General features: G+C 37.0%; 3 protein-coding genes across 6 annotated transcripts in view; 1 reads left to right on the forward strand and 2 right to left on the reverse strand.

Moving 5' to 3' along the window:
- Positions 1–17,538, forward strand: part of LOC141643916 (uncharacterized) — a 226,123-nt gene that overhangs the window by 91,902 nt on the left and 116,683 nt on the right. The window lies entirely within an intron of this gene.
- LOC141643901 (cysteine-rich receptor-like protein kinase 43) lies at positions 2,579–9,119 on the reverse strand. 2 transcript variants are annotated; one of them, XM_074453284.1, is made up of 6 exons: positions 8,771–9,119; positions 8,454–8,593; positions 7,626–7,836; positions 5,271–5,505; positions 5,021–5,171; positions 2,579–3,119 (listed from the first exon to the last, which is right to left on the reverse strand). In XM_074453284.1, the coding sequence occupies exons 1-6, from the start codon at positions 8,829–8,831 to the stop codon at positions 2,802–2,804; spliced, it is 1,116 nt and encodes a 371-aa protein (XP_074309385.1). In that variant the 5' UTR covers positions 8,832–9,119; the 3' UTR covers positions 2,579–2,801. The 2 variants fall into 2 exon arrangements, with proteins under 2 accessions (XP_074309385.1, XP_074309386.1); XM_074453285.1 differs by having other exon boundaries at positions 8,454–8,590; positions 8,771–8,957.
- On the reverse strand, positions 11,785–14,850 carry LOC141643902 (uncharacterized). Of its 3 annotated transcripts, XR_012543793.1 has the most exons (4): positions 14,766–14,850; positions 13,428–13,997; positions 11,968–12,057; positions 11,785–11,885 (listed from the first exon to the last, which is right to left on the reverse strand). XR_012543793.1 is itself a non-coding variant. In XM_074453286.1 (2 exons), exon 2 carries the CDS (start codon positions 13,968–13,970, stop codon positions 13,497–13,499), a length of 474 nt encoding a protein of 157 aa, XP_074309387.1. In that variant the 5' UTR covers positions 13,971–13,997; positions 14,766–14,850; the 3' UTR covers positions 13,151–13,496. The 3 variants fall into 3 exon arrangements, 1 of the variants encoding a protein (XP_074309387.1); XR_012543794.1 differs by lacking the exon at positions 11,785–11,885 and having other exon boundaries at positions 11,984–12,077; XM_074453286.1 differs by lacking the exons at positions 11,785–11,885; positions 11,968–12,057 and having other exon boundaries at positions 13,151–13,997.

Consider the following 17,538-nt stretch of genomic DNA (forward strand, 5'->3'; position numbering starts at 1 on the left):
ACAACAGAAACAAAACCCAATTAGCACGAAAAAAAAGTAAAGAGGGAACAAAACCCAATTAGCATGAAAAAAAGGAAAGAGGGAACAAAACAGCGAGTTGGAGAGAGTAGTAGTTTCCTAAATGGGTTACAAAATAATTAAGCCACTTATTAACTAACTAGTATAGATCCCGCGCAATACGCAGTATATATAGAGTATTTATTTTGTAGGGTGAATTTATAATGGAAAACTAAGGTTATGAAAGGTGTATTTTTATGAAATCTATATTTTTTTACCATAAACTTAAAGGATTTTTTTTGCAAATTTTCTCCAATTATTTTAATTTTTTTGTTGTCACAGGGTTAATGATAAGTATGTGTCAAGTTATTCTCTAAATTTATCATTATTGCATTTAATGAAAAATTTACCAACTTATAATTTATAATTTAACATCAAATTTCTTTTATTTTGATGAAAAAATCATATTTTGAATTTAATTATAAGATTATATTTTAATAAAAAGATAATAGTTTGAAGAAATAAAATTTTACTTGTTTCTTTATTTAGATGGAAGCGAATTTTTATTCTCTTAGTAGTAAGGGAGATTTTTATAATCATAATGGTAATTAGCTAGGCTTAGAATCTTACATAGATTGCAAAACAAATTTAAGGTTATCTAACAAAACTATTAATTGTGTTGCTACTGTCTGTAATAATAATGGATTTTTCTAATGTGTGCCCTAAGGGCACATGTTAATAATCTAATTAGAGAAAGATTGTTGAGAATATTTGACTAATTATGGTAAATGTGAGTTTGTGTATCACTCATTCATGATACGGAGTATATTCTCAACAATCTTTCTTTTTTTGGATTATTAATGTGTGTCCTTATGGCACACGTTAGAAAAACCCATAATATTATGGTTAATAAATGTTCCACGATGTGCACTCTCATCATATTATGTTTTTTACTTACGATCAATATATCTATGGTTAGGAGCTAATATTACGTCGAAGACATACTTATTTTACTCGTTCAAGATATCCACAACAAAATTAGTGGGAGACGGTCTCTCACTAAATTAGTGGGAGACGGTCTCTCTTGAGACCTACTGAAGAACAAGAATTATTCGTGTTTTCGATTCGCAACGAACCATTAGGTTAGCTTTATTCCGTGTTAAGTTATCGGATACAATAGTTCAAGTGTTTGAACAATTGAACTTATTGTCTAAATTTTACTTGACACTGGTAAAATTTGCCTACCACTAAACATATATAGAGTAAATTGTTAGTCTCGGTCATTTGTTTTCTATCCATTTCGGCACAAAGACCGAGAAATTGTGAAAAAGCAGAGAAAAATAATGATAAATAAAAGAGTTATCTCACATGTCCACTTTCCCATATCACATACCCACTTGCCCACTTGCTTAAATTTACTAAAAGTAGAAATAGATAACAAATGAGTGATATACCCCAAAACGGAAATAGATAACAATTGACCGGGACGGAGGGAGTATTTATATACTTCCTCCATTCAACCTCACTCTACCTATTTCACTTTTGTACACTATTCACAATTGTGTATTCAATTTCGATTTTCTCTCGATACCTAAGTGGAAATATATTCATGTGTGATCTTGTTTGATTCGTCTTTACGAGTATATTAAAAAAATCCAACTTTTATAATTTTTGCAAATACGTAGCTAACGATATTTAACGTGTAAAACAAGCGTTGGCAAACGTGAAAAAAGAAAGTGATAGAGTGTAGTTGAATGGAGGAAGTACATTTTATAGCGTATTATTGATTGCTTTTTTTTTTTTATTATTATGGGTAAGTCCTAAACAAGTGAATTACTTTGTGCTTGTGAACAAACGTTATTTAATTAATTAATTAATTTTCATTTTTAATGGACAACGGTTGAATTATAATTTTTTTCTTTTTGGTTCGATTGGGATAAGAGAGTTTTTACCACTTAAACTAACTCTTGTTCTTACGGTTGAATTAGTATGATGAATGGAAACTTCGCATTATGACTTCGCATTATAAGAGTGATTGGTACGTCTGCTTTTTTTTTTTTTTAAACATCTAGTCTTACACTCTTAAGTCTTATCTAAGAGACGGCACTATCCATCTTAAACGTAAGATGGGTCGAATATCACCCCACATGAGTATATAGGACAAAACTTTTATTTTTTCCACTGCATTTTGCTTTGTCCTATTCATCCCACATTGTATATTTAACTTGTCTTACGCTTAATTAAGATGGATACTACCCGTCTTAACCAAAAAATCGTGTTTTTTTAATTCACACATATTATCCTACAACCAGTTGTATAGTAGCATTGTACAACCGCCTCAAAGTTGTTGAGCTCTTACACAAAGTTGTTGAGCTATTTTACAAGTTATTGAGCTTAATAATTATTCTGTTAAGCTCAATAACTTTGTATCATAGCTCGATAATTTTGTTAGTAAAACTCGATAACTTTATAAGAAAGCTCAACTACATTGAATAAGTTGTATATATAACCAGGTGTATAATACATTAACTGTTTTTAATTGGCTTCTGGTTTAAAAATCACAAATAAGTATTATTTAAAAAAAAAAAAAAGAAAGAAATAGAGAAGGTCATTCGACGGAAAACGCAACAGAAAAGTTAAGGGAGGTCCTTAAACCTCCTCTTTCAAAGTTCAAGTCCTTTTTGCTTCCTTTTTCAATAGTTCGGGTCCTGATTGTGTAGTTTACTCTCACTACCACTAGCCTGTCCAAATGCTTACATGAGTTACATCTAACTGGCTTCCTGCCTTATCGTACGGTTTACTTTTTACTGTTTTAAGTTATTTACCCACCCACCCCCACATAAAGAAATAAATATACTCCATAATTGTCCTTTAACACTCCCCAAAAAGCACTTTCGATATCTTGAACCAGGGAAGCCTGGCCGACTGGGCTCTTCTAGGCTGGTTGGCTTCTTAGAAAGAAGTGTTACAACACGCCTCATTGCTGGTCTTAAACTCGGATCAGATTGTGTGCATAGCAATCCGATTTGTACGCATAAAGCCACTTGTTCTGCAATGGCCGTGGATGCTATTGTTGGGTCGAGCACTTCCAAGGTTTTACTCCGTTTGAATAGCTTGTAAGCCTGCACATTATAAGTTACTCTAGATTTTAGTATCTTCAGTATCACACGTTTACGAATGATAAGGAGCGATCACCATCGTATTAATTTCGGTCTGAGACACGGCCTAATTTTTACATTTAGGCTCTAAAAACAGTCAATATCATCTCAAAATTTGAAGTATTTTCGTCCAACCCCCAATCGAAATTGTCAAGTGCCAGGGAATTAAAAAGCAAAACTAAATGTAAAAAAAATTGAGTTATGTTGACACATAACAAGATCTATGAATCAAAACAGGACAATGTTTTATCGCCATAACAATCCTTAACAAAAACCGTAAACCCCTTTTACTTTTAATTCCTTGTACAGTATTAAATTATGTTCTAAGAACCAATCAGGCAACCAAGCCTATCCATCACAAATACTACTATACAACCAGTTGTATAATGATCATTGTACAACTCTATACATTAATCCGAGCTTATGTGTAATTTTTCTGAGTTTTGTAAGAGTTTATTCTTTTTATGTTTAAGTGTGTGAGTTCAAAAACTTTACAGCATAACTCAGATTCTTTTAAACAAAACTCGAAAACTTTAGTACACAGCTCGGATTCTACATCATACAACTGCATACAACAGGTTGTATAATCTACTCATTGGCCTATCCATAAGGTAGTTGGAGGGCTGAAATTTCAAGATATATGAGCGCAGAGTACTCATTTAGTACTTTGCTTCTGGAATAACTTAGGATGTAACAAAAATACAAAAACCGAGTTTTAAACATTCCAGCAGTCATTACTTGATCATTAGACCAAACTCCTAAATTGACGAATTCAAAGTTAAAATGTAGCCCGATATATAAATTAGGAACATGACACTACAACCGCTTTGTAAAGGTTTTGAAAGTTTAACATACGAGTATTTTGAAGCACTAGTGCACTCCCAACTAGATTTATTCTGCGAATAACATCAAAAGCACAGGGGCCAATTCCAGATTTATGGATAAAATAATTAGAAAATCTTGTATAAACGGTTTAAAAAAACTAAGATTATGTAAAATCATCTACTAAATAAACCTAAACACAAAACCATAAAATATGGCATCTACTAATAAATTTTTTGATAGGGGTACTCAAAACTTTGGTTTTGCATTCTTACGTAAGACGGGTAAGACATTTGCTAATAATTGTTTCAATAGGGATGCTTGAATTAGTGAAATAACTTAATCTTGCGGTCGTACTTACCTAATCCGCCTTAAAAAAAGTATATTTTATTCTCCGTACAATGTTCCTAACCATCCTAGGTTCATGCATAAATGTCAATGCATGGCAAAAAGTAATGAACACCCCACGGGCCACGTCCCCACTATACCAAAGTAATTAATAAAATACCCCTATAAACAATATATTAAGACAAATTAACAAGTAATCTACAGAAATATAACAAAACGTGTTAACTGGATATTAGGAACTAATCAACAAAAGTCAAGTTCCGCGTTATATTGACTTGAAGCCCAAGGAAGATGGCTCCACATACTATGATAATGGCATCTTTGTAAGCATTAAAAAATAAAAAATGCACGGATGAAAGTGACATTAATAAAGTCTACCTACTGATGCAAATTAATTTTTGGTACATCGTATTCATAGACTTCTTATTGAATTTTTTAAGTAAAATTAGTCTCGGCTGTGAGATAGGGAATGACGTTATCGAAATATTAACAGCCTCACCCATGAGCACTTTAGAACAACCGGTTAAGGGGTTGTTCAAGCTTAATCATGGGAATACGGTAATGTAACTCATGAAGTAGAACTTTACTGCCTTAATGGTTGACTAAACCATATGGTATACACCAAAAAAAAAGTATTAACGGCCCCGGTTTTTTTTAGTGGCTATAAAAAGATTAGTGTAAACATGAGAGCTTACCCATTCGAGCAAATTTTGATCGTCAAGGCTTAGGTTGAATGAAGAGTTCCTTCGTCCGCTAATCAACTCTAACATCAACACTCCAAAACTGAATACATCTGCTTTCACTGACAAATGCCCGTGCTTGACATATTCCGGAGCCATATAGCCACTGTTTTAATGGATAAAAAAAATCACAGGTTAGACCACTAGAGCAGCGGCATAGAACTATAGAAGGAAGAACACAACATATGATACAATTAACACATACTTGGTACTCGCAACTCTTGTATTTACATGAGTTTGATCCTCTGGGAAAAGACGAGCCATGCCAAAATCAGCAATTTTTGGAATCCACTTATCATCGAGCAAGACATTGCTGGCCTTGATATCACGATGAATAATGCAACTATGAGAGTCTTCGTGAAGAAAAAGCAAGCCTTTAGCTATGCCTGATATTATGTCATATCGTTTCTTCCAGTCAAGTAAATGACATCTATCTGATTCTGTACGTAGATGACATTGGCATATCAGTATCTTTTACTGGCAGAGTGGCAGTCATTTATTTATAATAGAATGGGCTTCATCTCATGGAAACAGTAGTTTTTCAGGCATGAAAAATAAATGCGACAGCATAAATAATTAAGCGACATAAGAATCTGTGTTGAAAGTATACTCAAGGTCTACATTCTAGTTTCTACAACATCCTTTTCAACTGAGAATAAGGCAAAAACAAGACTGAGATGTGATTAATAATGTACTACTCCCTCTGTCCCGGTCATTTGTTGTCCTTTTCCATTTTGGGGTGTCTCCAGTGGCGGAGCCAGGATTTGAACTCAGGGGGGCGAAAAATTTTAGGGGGGGCGAACGACTAATTTTATAAGGCACCCTCGAAAAAATTCGAAAAATTTAACTAAAAACTTTGAAAATTTCATCCGCCAGGGGGGCGACCGCCCCTGCTAGCCCCCCCTAGCTCCACCACTGGGTGTCTCAGTCATTTGTTGTCCTTTCTATTTTAAGAATGAACTTGATGAGTAATTTAATCATTCTCATTCAATTTGTTCCACTTGTCAATTAGTTATTGGCCATCCCCTCTTTCCTTGGTCTTTGTGCCAAAACCAAAGGACAACAATTGACCGGGACGGAGGGAGTATATAAAGCAAGTAGCAATAAATTACATTCCGTGGAACTAGACTTGGTCCAGAGCAAGACAGGGGAAAAAAAATGAAGTCTTTTATCGTCATTTGACCAATAATCATATACGAAGTATGAAATAACGAAGGGTGTCGATTTAGCAGTGGCGGGAGCCATGAAGGCTTTAGGATAATGTTGTTGCTTTCTTGTAGATTAAGCAAATCCTTTCCTTGAACAAAAAAAGAAAAATAGTTTAAAGTTTTAAACCTAAACTTCATAGTCAACAGACCTGACTCTGCAATCGGCATCCTATTTATATAAATATTGAGACTTGACTACAAAAGTTGACATGAAAAAATGGTAAAATCTTTCCAAATCTATTTAGTTGATCTCACCATATCAAATAGCTACCCATTTGACTTTTGATAGCTATAGTTTGTTCGCTTGACTAACTTCCCCCACATCAGCCACATTAAGGTGTATAATGTATAGCCTTGGATCATTTTATCTTCCAAAGGTAGATTTAGAATAGAAGAAACTGACCACTACAAAGACAAAATCAATTGCAGCTTCCCACTCAAAAAGGAAAAAAACTCGATGATGCTACACAGATTGCAAAAGTAACCTGGTGAGCATAGCTAATTTGAGGAAAAATAAATCATGTTTTGACCTAAATCAAGTGTTGCATTGTGTTGTGTCGACATTTGGCACGCAGCCAAGTGAAGTATCGAATTAACAAAATTACAATGAATTGTTTTGGAACATGGTTGTCTTTGTGGTGGTGGTGGGTGGGTGGGGGGGTGGGGTGGGGGGGGGGGGGGGATACACTCTGACAAATGGATATCCAGTTTCGTCATGCTTTACAGGGAGCAACAAATGAGTTCCATAATTACAAATCTATAGCAATGGGAGATTTACCACCATGTTTTCGGAACAGAAGGAACTCTAGTTGACTGAGACACAGCAAAATACCAATCTCTACTGAATTTTAAAATCAAATCTCTCTGTTGAGTTAGTAAATGTAAACAATTACCAGTATAATCGCCATACCCTTCCCTTCCCCGCCATTTATAAAGAAGAAAAGAGAACCATTCACAAAACATTTTATCCGGAAGAAGAACAATAGCGCAATCCATCCTCTCCTTCAACCTTTGCACAAAAACTCATAACATGCTATGTTTTTATCCTATTTACACAAAAACCATGAAAGCAACATATAACATAAGTTTGTGGGAGGATAAGGCTAAAGAAGAAAGTTTACAGTGTCTCGGAAAAAGAAGAAGAAGAAGAAGAAGAAGAAGAAGAAGATCTATGCTGGTTGCTCATAGGTGTTGTACAAATGTGCATGAAGGATTAACGGTCCCGGGTTCCCAACCAACAATTCCAGAATAATCAGCAATCAAACAAGGCAATCTCTCATCATAGAAGCAGCACTTAAACAGACAGCTCAAAAACTCAAATTGAAACAAAATCAATAAAGAGGACTACTTACTGAAAAGAAGCTTGTCAAGACTTTCATTGAAGACGTATTCGTAAACAAGCAGTTTCTCTTCACCATGAGCACAATATCCTAACAAATTCACAACATTCCTGTGCTGAACACGAGCTAACAACTTCGCCTCATTGATGAACTCTCTTTGACCTTGTCTTGAATGCTGTGATAACATTTTTACTGCCACTTCCCTTCCATCTGCCAATTTCCCCTAAATCCCACAAAACACTTCCAATTTTACAACTTTATAGTAACTATATATAACATATGCCACATTTCTAATGAATACCCAAAATTCCACTCATTTTATCATAAAACAATACTCCCTCCTATTCTCTATTTTCTTCCCTATTTCCTAAAACGGATTATTCAGGTTTTCTTCCCCTTTCCTTTTTTGGAAACTTTTAATCTTATTTTATTCATTCCTCTCTCCTATCACCAAACCCCACCCAACTCACAATTCCTTATTTAATTCATAATTATTCATTTCTCTCTCCTATCACCAAACCCCACCCAACTCACAATTCGTTATTTTATTCATTCCTCTCTCCTATCACCAAACCCCACCCAATTCACAATTCATATTTTATTCTCTTCCTTAAATATTGTGCCCCATCCAAAGGGGAAGAAAAAGAAGAATAGGAGGGAGTATAAGGGTTTAGAGTATTTTCAAAAACCCAATACACATTTACATAATATTAAATTAAAAATATTAATTTTGACCACTACCCTTTATGAATCTTTCCGTATAGGAAGGTTCAGATGTACGCAACCTTACCCCCAACTAACCACAACTCGAAAGTCAAAAACATAGACTAAGCAATATACCTGAAAGACAGGACCAAAACCACCTTCACCAAGCATCCTAGAGGGATGAAATTTATCAGTAGCTTTACAAAGTGTGTCATATGAAAACTGTTTTTGCTCCTGAGCTGCAAATTTCTGCAAGTCTGCTTCTTTTGATCCTTCTTGCAAAACCCAACAAATTCAAATTAAGCAAACAAAAATACCCACAAAAAATTGATAACACCTTAATTAAATTACATAAATTATAGAATAAAACCGTCTCACCCGGTAAAACGGTCTTTTATACAATAGAGTAATAATTACTAACAAATTTAGCAACTTGAATTCTGAACTATTACCTTTGTCAGAGAAAATTTGGAAGGGTTTCATGATGGTATTGAAAACACCTTTGGATTTCATGATACAATGAAGGATTTTTTAATCAAAAACCCATGAGGGAAAATAAATGAAGTTGAAAAATACCAAAAAAAAGGTGTTTTTAAGAGAAAAAGATGGTTGAAAGTTATACTTTTCAAAAGGGTGTTGTAGTATTACTTCTAGGAAAGGGAATTTGATTAATTGAACAAACAAAATTGATGGATAGAAATTCTGAAGTTGTTAGGAGTATTATTGTTGATGTTGTTACATTTAAGTAGGTGAGTTGACCCCTAATTGACGAGAAATTAGAAAGAAAGAGCGGTGTTGAATATACATGAAAATCTTCCAAGTGCAGGTGTGGTGCTATTACTGCTATATAGAGTATATCACCGTTTTATTGTTTAAAACCGTCTTAACTTAAGACTGCTCTCGACCTGATTGAAGTTAAAGGAGTGTGTGAGATCTCTTGAGTTAAGACGGTCTTACCCTTAATCAAGATCAATTGTGTATATACGAAGTACGGAGTATATATATATACTACTCGTGAAAACTGCCAAATAAATTCCACCTCAGAATAATCAAAGCGTCTTGCTTGTGACGGGCTAATCCCGTCACAAGCTGAAGACCTCTCACAAAAAGGGAGAGGGGACAAGGTGGGGCACCCCCCATGTGCTCCCCCACTCACCTCTCATGGAGTCATGGGTATTTTGTGAGAGAAAATGGTATCCGTCACAAGCTTGTACGGATATCGCCGTCTTCAATGAGATTTTGTGTTATTATACACAAAAAGATCAGTTATGATGTCTCCTCAGAATAATATACCCAAAAGGATCAGTTATGATGTCTCGCAACTGATTCAATATATTGACAAGCAATATGTTTAGCATCGTCTTAATCATTAGCTATTAGTATTAAATACATCAATATACTTCTCTCTCCTATTCTTTTGAATTGCCTCATTTAAAATATTTTTCACAAATCTTAAAAAGTAGGGCAATTCCAAAGAATCGGAGGTAGACATGTACTCCCTCCATACCAGACCAAGAATCAAGAGCGACATGTAATAAAAGTGTTCCTCTGCTTCACCTCGTTCAAGGGATTAAAAGACGGGAGGAAAATAGCATCAACGGTGAAAAAAGGAAATGAATACTTACAAAACACAAACCATCAAGTAAACAGACAGACTTATTTCACCCAAAGAGACTTAAAACAGTCAAAAGTTCAAAAGTAACAAATGCGGACCGATAAAACATTCAAACAATCAGCCTTTCCATCCGTGTTCCTTGTATCCATGGATCTCTCATAGGCTCTTTTTTTGGATTGCAAACTGCTTAGAATTTCGCTCTACTTTGAACTAGAACTGACAAAGGGTAACTTGGGTTGGGTGGTCATTTCATGTACGGTTGCATTCGGGTATGGTTGGGTCAAGTACTCGAGTCATTTAGGGTAGTGGGTATGTTTTGGGTGTGCTATTTTACGGGCAAGGGACCAAGGGGTAGCTTGGAGCATCAAAATTCACGTCCTATAACGCCAATTTGGATTTTGGCTCATGTTCAAGTTCATATGTTGGGGATGGGTCAAGTCACGTTAATTCGGCTCTACTTTGAACCATATAAACCGCCAAATGGTAGAAGTTCCTGTATGATTGAAAGGAACTGAGTATGACAAATCACCTTCTTCCAGTCGAAATTCTCCGGATTGGAGAACATCATAGCAGCACCAGCACCAGGACCAGCAGCCATGGCAGATTGGCACTTTGGATACCTGTTACAAAAACCTTGAAGCAGCCATCACTACGAGAAAGGCTTGTCAGCGTCTTTGAGCATAGCGTGTACTAGTGTAGACACATTCCTCCAACCACAGTCTCCTCATTCTGAAGGGAAACACGGAACCGTAAAGAATTAGCTACCACAACTTAACCTACGTTGACGTTCGAAAGTTTCACTAAAAGTAGCGAAAAATTAAAAGGAGGCACGAGAGTGTAACCAGTTACTCCAAGTCTCCAGCCACTACCATTTACTTGAGTCCATCCAATAGTAAACCACAATGCGAAAACCTTACTGATACCCTACAGCATACTTTATGTACACTTGGTCATGGGGGGTTCAATCGAATCCCCGTCTAAATCCTCCCCAGCAGCAAATATAAATTGTCATGGAATACAAAATATCTTTTGGGAGAACACTACCGAGCATCAAAAAGTACAGTAAAAAAGCCAATATTTGTGTAAGTTTATATCAATGGATTTTGCACCGGGTCTTCATAGTGGGTCTTCAATTAAAGAAAAAGGGTGTGACCTTGACTCAAATGCAAAGGTCTATAAATAGGGACCGCGTTTAATATATTTTAATGCCCATTCTGATTTTACAATATACGGAGTATAATTCACTGTAAATCTCCATTCATAAATCCAGAAAATCTCCAAAGTTACACAAAAAGTTCATATACTAACCCTAACATCCAGAAGAAAAAATATGGACCAATATTTCAGTACTTTACTACAATTCCAAGAGCATCAAATATATGGTGCTGAGTATAGCGAATGAAAAGAGTGGTCGGGTTGGTAGGTGAAGACTAAACCTTAAAAAACATAGAACAGGTCTTATGATTAAACTGTAGCTATGAACGTAATATTTTATGTTAAAGTTAGTTACAAAGGAACTATTTCTTAGATTCTTATACCACCAATATATGAAATTATTTATACACCCTATAAAACCAGATTTCAACGGACATTTTCTCTCATCATTTGCTCCATCAAAGGGCTTTCTAAAGAGTATTTGGCACCCAAGTTAAATTTGTGTTTGAGAAAGGTAGACGGCTTTATGGTATTAAGTACATCTAAGAATTGTCATAAAAATTTGAATATCAAAAAATTTGGGGATGCATAGCACACAGATTAAGCATAACAGGGCTGTGATGTTCGTCAAAGTAAAGGAGTACAACATTAGTCAGAAAAAAATAGTAAATACTTAACCTTAGAACCAGTTGCAAAATCTGATCCCTGTTAAGCCGGATGATTAGTTTATGTTACAGCATGTGCAGGAGTTTATGAGCCCAGGCACACAAGCTAACCGCCAAATCTCCTCGAGAAGCCTGTATAGCAAGAGTCAATGGAGGCTATGAAGCTAATGTCAAATTGGTGCAGAACGAAAAAGAGCAAAAGAGAATTACATACCATCCAAATGATGACTGGCAGCTTATCTTTCCCTTGATACTTGGAGGTCTCCCTCAATATAGGCAACACACTCACAAGCACATCTAGGAGCTTACGTCTCAAAACCATAGCTAGGATTAGAAAAAACAGAAATCTATCTTTTAATAACGATATGCATTACAAAACAAACAGCACAAATCATCCTGGATATGGTTAGGACCAGAAAAAACAGAAACCTATCATTCAATAACAATATCCATTGCCAAACAAACTGCAGCACAAATCATCTTGGATATGGTACCTGCTCAGGTGATAGTATAAAAGTGGGGTAATTAGCTAGATGAAAGAAGCAGTATGCACCCACAGCCAGCACTACAAGGGAGAGAGCATTAGGGCTCTCGGAGAACGAGGGCAAATGTGGAGCATAGGCGACTCTTATTTCACATGACAGACATAAAACAGAAAAGCAGATCCCCCGAAAAATTAGTCAGAATGATGTTAAAAAAATATGCCAATAATTTCACACAAAAGAAAGAATGTGTTTGAATCAAAGTGAAAACTTAATGTTTAACCTAATCATCTAGGCAAAACAACTTCAGCTCATTCATATACAGAGACAGCATCTTTGAAGCGTATTTTTCAAACTTCGGATTATAGTTGATGCTTAACTAACGGACATTGTAGATAGATGTCGATTCCTTCCTATATCACCTCCCATTCCTTATTTTCTCTCTTCCTCTCTTCTAGTGACTCTAGCATTCTACTTTACTAGCTTCGCCCCCGCAGCAAACGCGCACCACGGCACCTACGGGCTATAGACACTAGTTGAAACTTCACGAAAATAAGCACCACAAAGGTCTCACTTGAAAATGAGGAGAATCAATGGTGAATGAACAAAGCGACTCAAAGGAGTAAAAGGACTACTTTCCATACGCTCACCGTCTTTCCCATTCTATCGATATCACCATCAAATCTAAACACTGCTTTCCGCACAATTACCCCAGATACATTCATAATGGTCATCTACGAACAGTCTCTCCACACTTTCAACAAGGTAAGGTTGCGCAGATCAGAAAACTTCTCTGCGCTATTTATTGCAGTATAACTGACAGATTTCAATTCCCATACTTCAGTTAGATAAAAATACAAACAAAAAGTCCCGGCAGAAGGGAACATGATAAACTTAATCGAAAAAACAGTGAGTGAGTAAAGAAGTGAAGAATGTTATTGCCTTGTAAGTTACTAATCCAGAAAAGCTTGGTCTTCAATTCAGTACACAACACTTTCTTGGCACAACCACATCACCGGAGTAATGTGTATGTATCAACAACAATACATGATACTCACTCGGAGGTCAAAAACCACAATAACCCAAGTACGGTGCTATAGCTTGAACTTAAAAGAGTTCAGTGGGCTTCAAACTATTTGCATGATCTTTACATACTAGATGAACAAATTAGGGTATATATACGAAGAAGCACCTGCGCAGAAAAATTCAACCAGCTACTGTAGGCCAAAAACTGATGCAGTTTTACATTTGCAACACATTGTCACACATTGTCTGGCCAAAATTCTCTGAAGAACGCTCGTTCACGTTCCTTTTCATGCCAACGCTTTTCTTCATCCAGTATTTTCTTCATTCTCTTAGTCAATGCTTTCTCCTTTTTCGACATCTTCTCAGTTTTTTCATTCTGACTGGATATTGGAGTTTTGGGCCTTTTCGCTGATAACAAGGTCGTCTTTTTAAGCTTTTCCGATCCCAACCCTCTTTTATTCTTATTTACATACGTCTCTACGGGCTCTAGCCTACCCTGTTCTGAAACACCTAGACCAGTTCCTTCTTTCCAGCCCTGCTTCTTCAGCAACTGAAAGCCGATGTTAGACGAGTTCAGAGCAGACGATGATGATAATGACGACGACGAATTATAATAATAAGGACCACCATCCCTTTTCTGTTCTGTTTCAAACTCCATTCCCCTTCCCTCTCTATGCCTCCACGTCACATTATTCGCTCCTTCATCCATTACTTTACCGTCTTTTTGTGAGAACAACTGCAAAATTACATCCAACTCAAATTAAATATAGGCTGAATTCTCATAAACTTCAATTGTATAATCATATCATATACGTATCACAGCCCAGACCCCTTTCACCGGTTGTTCCAGGTTAGCTCGAGATCTTAGACGGTCAAATTAATTACCAACAGCTAATATCTATATATACCTACAGGTCTCCAACACCGTGTCAAGAACAAACAAGCTAAATTGATTCACACAAATTCTGGTCCTAAGTTCAGACAGAACTCACAATCGATTTAAATATGGCAACAATCTTTAAAGTCAAGACGGTTTTAAGCAAAACCTACTCATCAAATCAATATAATCCTACAAACGCCTAATTGCAAGACTAAAAATACCTAATTGCATAAATTACACCCAAAGTGAATTTAAACCTGGAAAATTCTTGGTTAAGACCGTCTTAAGTTAGGACGGAACTCACAATCGATTTAAATATAGCAACAATCTTTAAAGTCAAGACGGTTTTAAGCAAAACCTACTCATCAAATCAATATAACCCTTCAAACGCCTAATTGCAAGACGAAAAATACCTAATTGCATAAATTACACCAGAACTGAAATTAAACAGGAAAATTTTAGGTTAAGACCGTCCTAAGTTAAGACGGAACTCGCAACCGATTTAAATAACTCAACAATAAGACGGTTTTAAGCAAGATCAAATCAATATAATTCTACGAAAACCTAATTGCAGGAATAATAGGGCACGGGATTGAAAGATAAAGCTGGAAAATAAAGAATTACCTCTCGGCAAGTTTTTGCGATAGTTGAACGCCAAGTCGAATAAATCCGCAATCGTATCGTATCAATTGTGTTCAGGTTTAAATGTTTTTATCGTACGAGTGATCCGTGGGCTTTGGGGATTGTGATTTGTGGATTGTGGGTAATTAAGTGTGTTGTGTTATTCGTATAAGGCCCAAGTTGGATATTGGTATAAGAATGATTTTTTTGTACGTGATACTCTTGTATTTTTTCGAATTTTTTTATATAGAGTCGAAATTTGGAAATTTGTTAATAGTTTCCTAAATGGGTTACCAAAAAAGATTAACTAATTATTAACTGATTTTATAATCAAAACGTTAATTAGCTAGGTTTAGAATCGTATACATATTGCAGAACAAATTTAAGGTTTATCTAACAAAATTAGTAAGTGTGTTGCTACTTGCTACTGTCTGTAATAACATTATGGTTAATAAATGTTTCACGATGTGCACTCTCATCATATTATGGTTTTTTACTTATGATCAATATAACTACGGTTATGAGCAGTGGTGGAGCTAAGGGGTTGCAGAGGCGCTCTCCCCCTGGGAGCTGGAATTTTCAAAGATTTTAGTCAATTTTTTGAATTTTTTTCGAGTATACCTTATATTTTTTTAATTTTTTTTGATGACGATGGGTTGAATCCCCCCGGGTCCATGCATTTCCGCACCACCACATGGACCATGTAAGCCACCCCCTTCGGGGGCTGCAGTGGCCAAGTGATCATATACCTTATGTTATTACTCATTGGTTCCCTTAAAATTTTCGCCCCCTAAGCTCAAATCCTGGCTTCGCCGCTAGTTATGAGCTAATGTTACGTTGAATACATACTTATCTTTTTGAAATGGTAATTAGTTTTTTTTTTTTTTTTTTTTGACAGCAGTCAAGAAAGGTACACATACATAACGTTCAGGCAAACTACGCCCTTATTACACTTGTAAGTACACAACACTACTATACGAAAATTGAAACCTAGCCAAAGACCATGTCTGGTAGCAAAAGCAAGTTGGTGGAGTACGAAATAGTGGGCGCAAGACACCTTATCGACGTTGTGCCAGCAGCTAACATTTTCTGGAAGCCTTCGATCCCTGTGAGTTGCGGAGTGACGAGGGCGTGGTGCACTTACGCCACAAGAGCGTAGAAAGGGATGGTGGATGACAGACAACAACAGTCGCATCCGATGGAGTATGAACTCCTACACCAAGACAAACGGACTCTACAGTCACACGAACGACGGACCAACAAACCCAGCTTGTACACAAACCACCTCAAAGGATTCTCCTCGACCAATCTTCTGTCCATAAATGCGTTAAAGCACCGTCTTCCAACGGATCCAACCCGAACCAGACACCAATCGATGGCCAACCACCCAAGGATAATGAGACAGGACACCCAAAATATCCTTGAAAATACGGCTAAATTTATTCGAAGACACAAAAAACAGGAAAAATCCATTTAACAGTAATGGAAACCACCACATCCCTCCCAACCAAAAACACAGCCAAAACCCAAACTCCACCTACCAAGCATCTCCCACGAAAAGAACACCAAACCCAATACCTCACACCACCCGACTAAGACGGACACCAACGCAACACACAAACGACGACATAGAAGAAAAAAGCTGACAATCCGGTCAACAGCCACAAACCAGCAAAGGACACCCATTTCACCACACAAAGCCTCCCAGGACCACCGCCATACATGCAACCAACACCAACACCGACACACAGGACATGGGACCCATTGGTGGGGAAAATGGGGGGATCACCAAACGGTCCAAACTGACCCGAAGAGCTAAGCTCTTAACCCGACACTATAAGGAAACTGGGCCGAAAGGTGGGGGAAGTGGGGGGGATCACCAATCGGACCAAAATCCGACCCAAATACAAACCGCATAAAAACCGGGCAAGAAACCGATTGGTGGGGGAGATGGGGAGATCACCAATCGGTCTTAACCGACCCAAACAGCAAGATTCAAAGACAGACACAACAAAAGACGAAACTCGTCAGAAACCACATCGGCACAACCACCATGGAGGCCGAAAAAAGGCAGGACAACAAGAGACTTACCAGGGGTGGGGGAAAGGGGATCACCCCTTCATTGCATGTACGGATTTCAGCGACAAGACGAGGAATCGGAGGGATGGGTGTCCCATGGTTAAAGTAGCAACCACGATCGGCCTAAAACAACGAGGTGTCCGACCCGAGATCAAAAAGGGTGGGGTCCATAATGGGTTAAACGAGGTGGGAGATGTGGGGGATCGCCGGAGACAAGCCCTTGGATGAGCCCATCACCGGCGATCAGGTAGGTGAAGAAGGGGGGAGTGTATGTGATTGGTGGAGGCGGCGGAAACAATGGGTTTTGTTTTAGGTTTTTCTAGAGAGAGTGGAGAGGAGATTTGGTAGAGAGAGAAGTACACCTTATTTTCAGTATAAACGAAAATGGTAATTAGTTTTAATACATACTTATCTTACTCATACAAGGTATCCACAACAAGAATTATTCGTGTTTTCGTTTCGCAACAAACCATTATGGTATCCTTATTCCGTGTTAAGTTATCGGATACAAATCATACAATGTTCCAAGGGTTTGGACAATTGGACTTATTGTCCTAGTTTTGATCGAGTTCAAGCAAAATACATGTTCATGCATTTCAACATAGCTTACTTCTCGAATTTGGTAGTTCATACTCCATACCTATTTATTTGAGAATTGGTATTGCGAGCTTCAGTACTTGTACAGTAGTAAAATTGT

The sequence above is a fragment of the Silene latifolia genome, chromosome 2, assembly GCF_048544455.1.
Source record: "Silene latifolia isolate original U9 population chromosome 2, ASM4854445v1, whole genome shotgun sequence".
Taxonomy (NCBI): Eukaryota; Viridiplantae; Streptophyta; class Magnoliopsida; order Caryophyllales; family Caryophyllaceae; genus Silene; species Silene latifolia.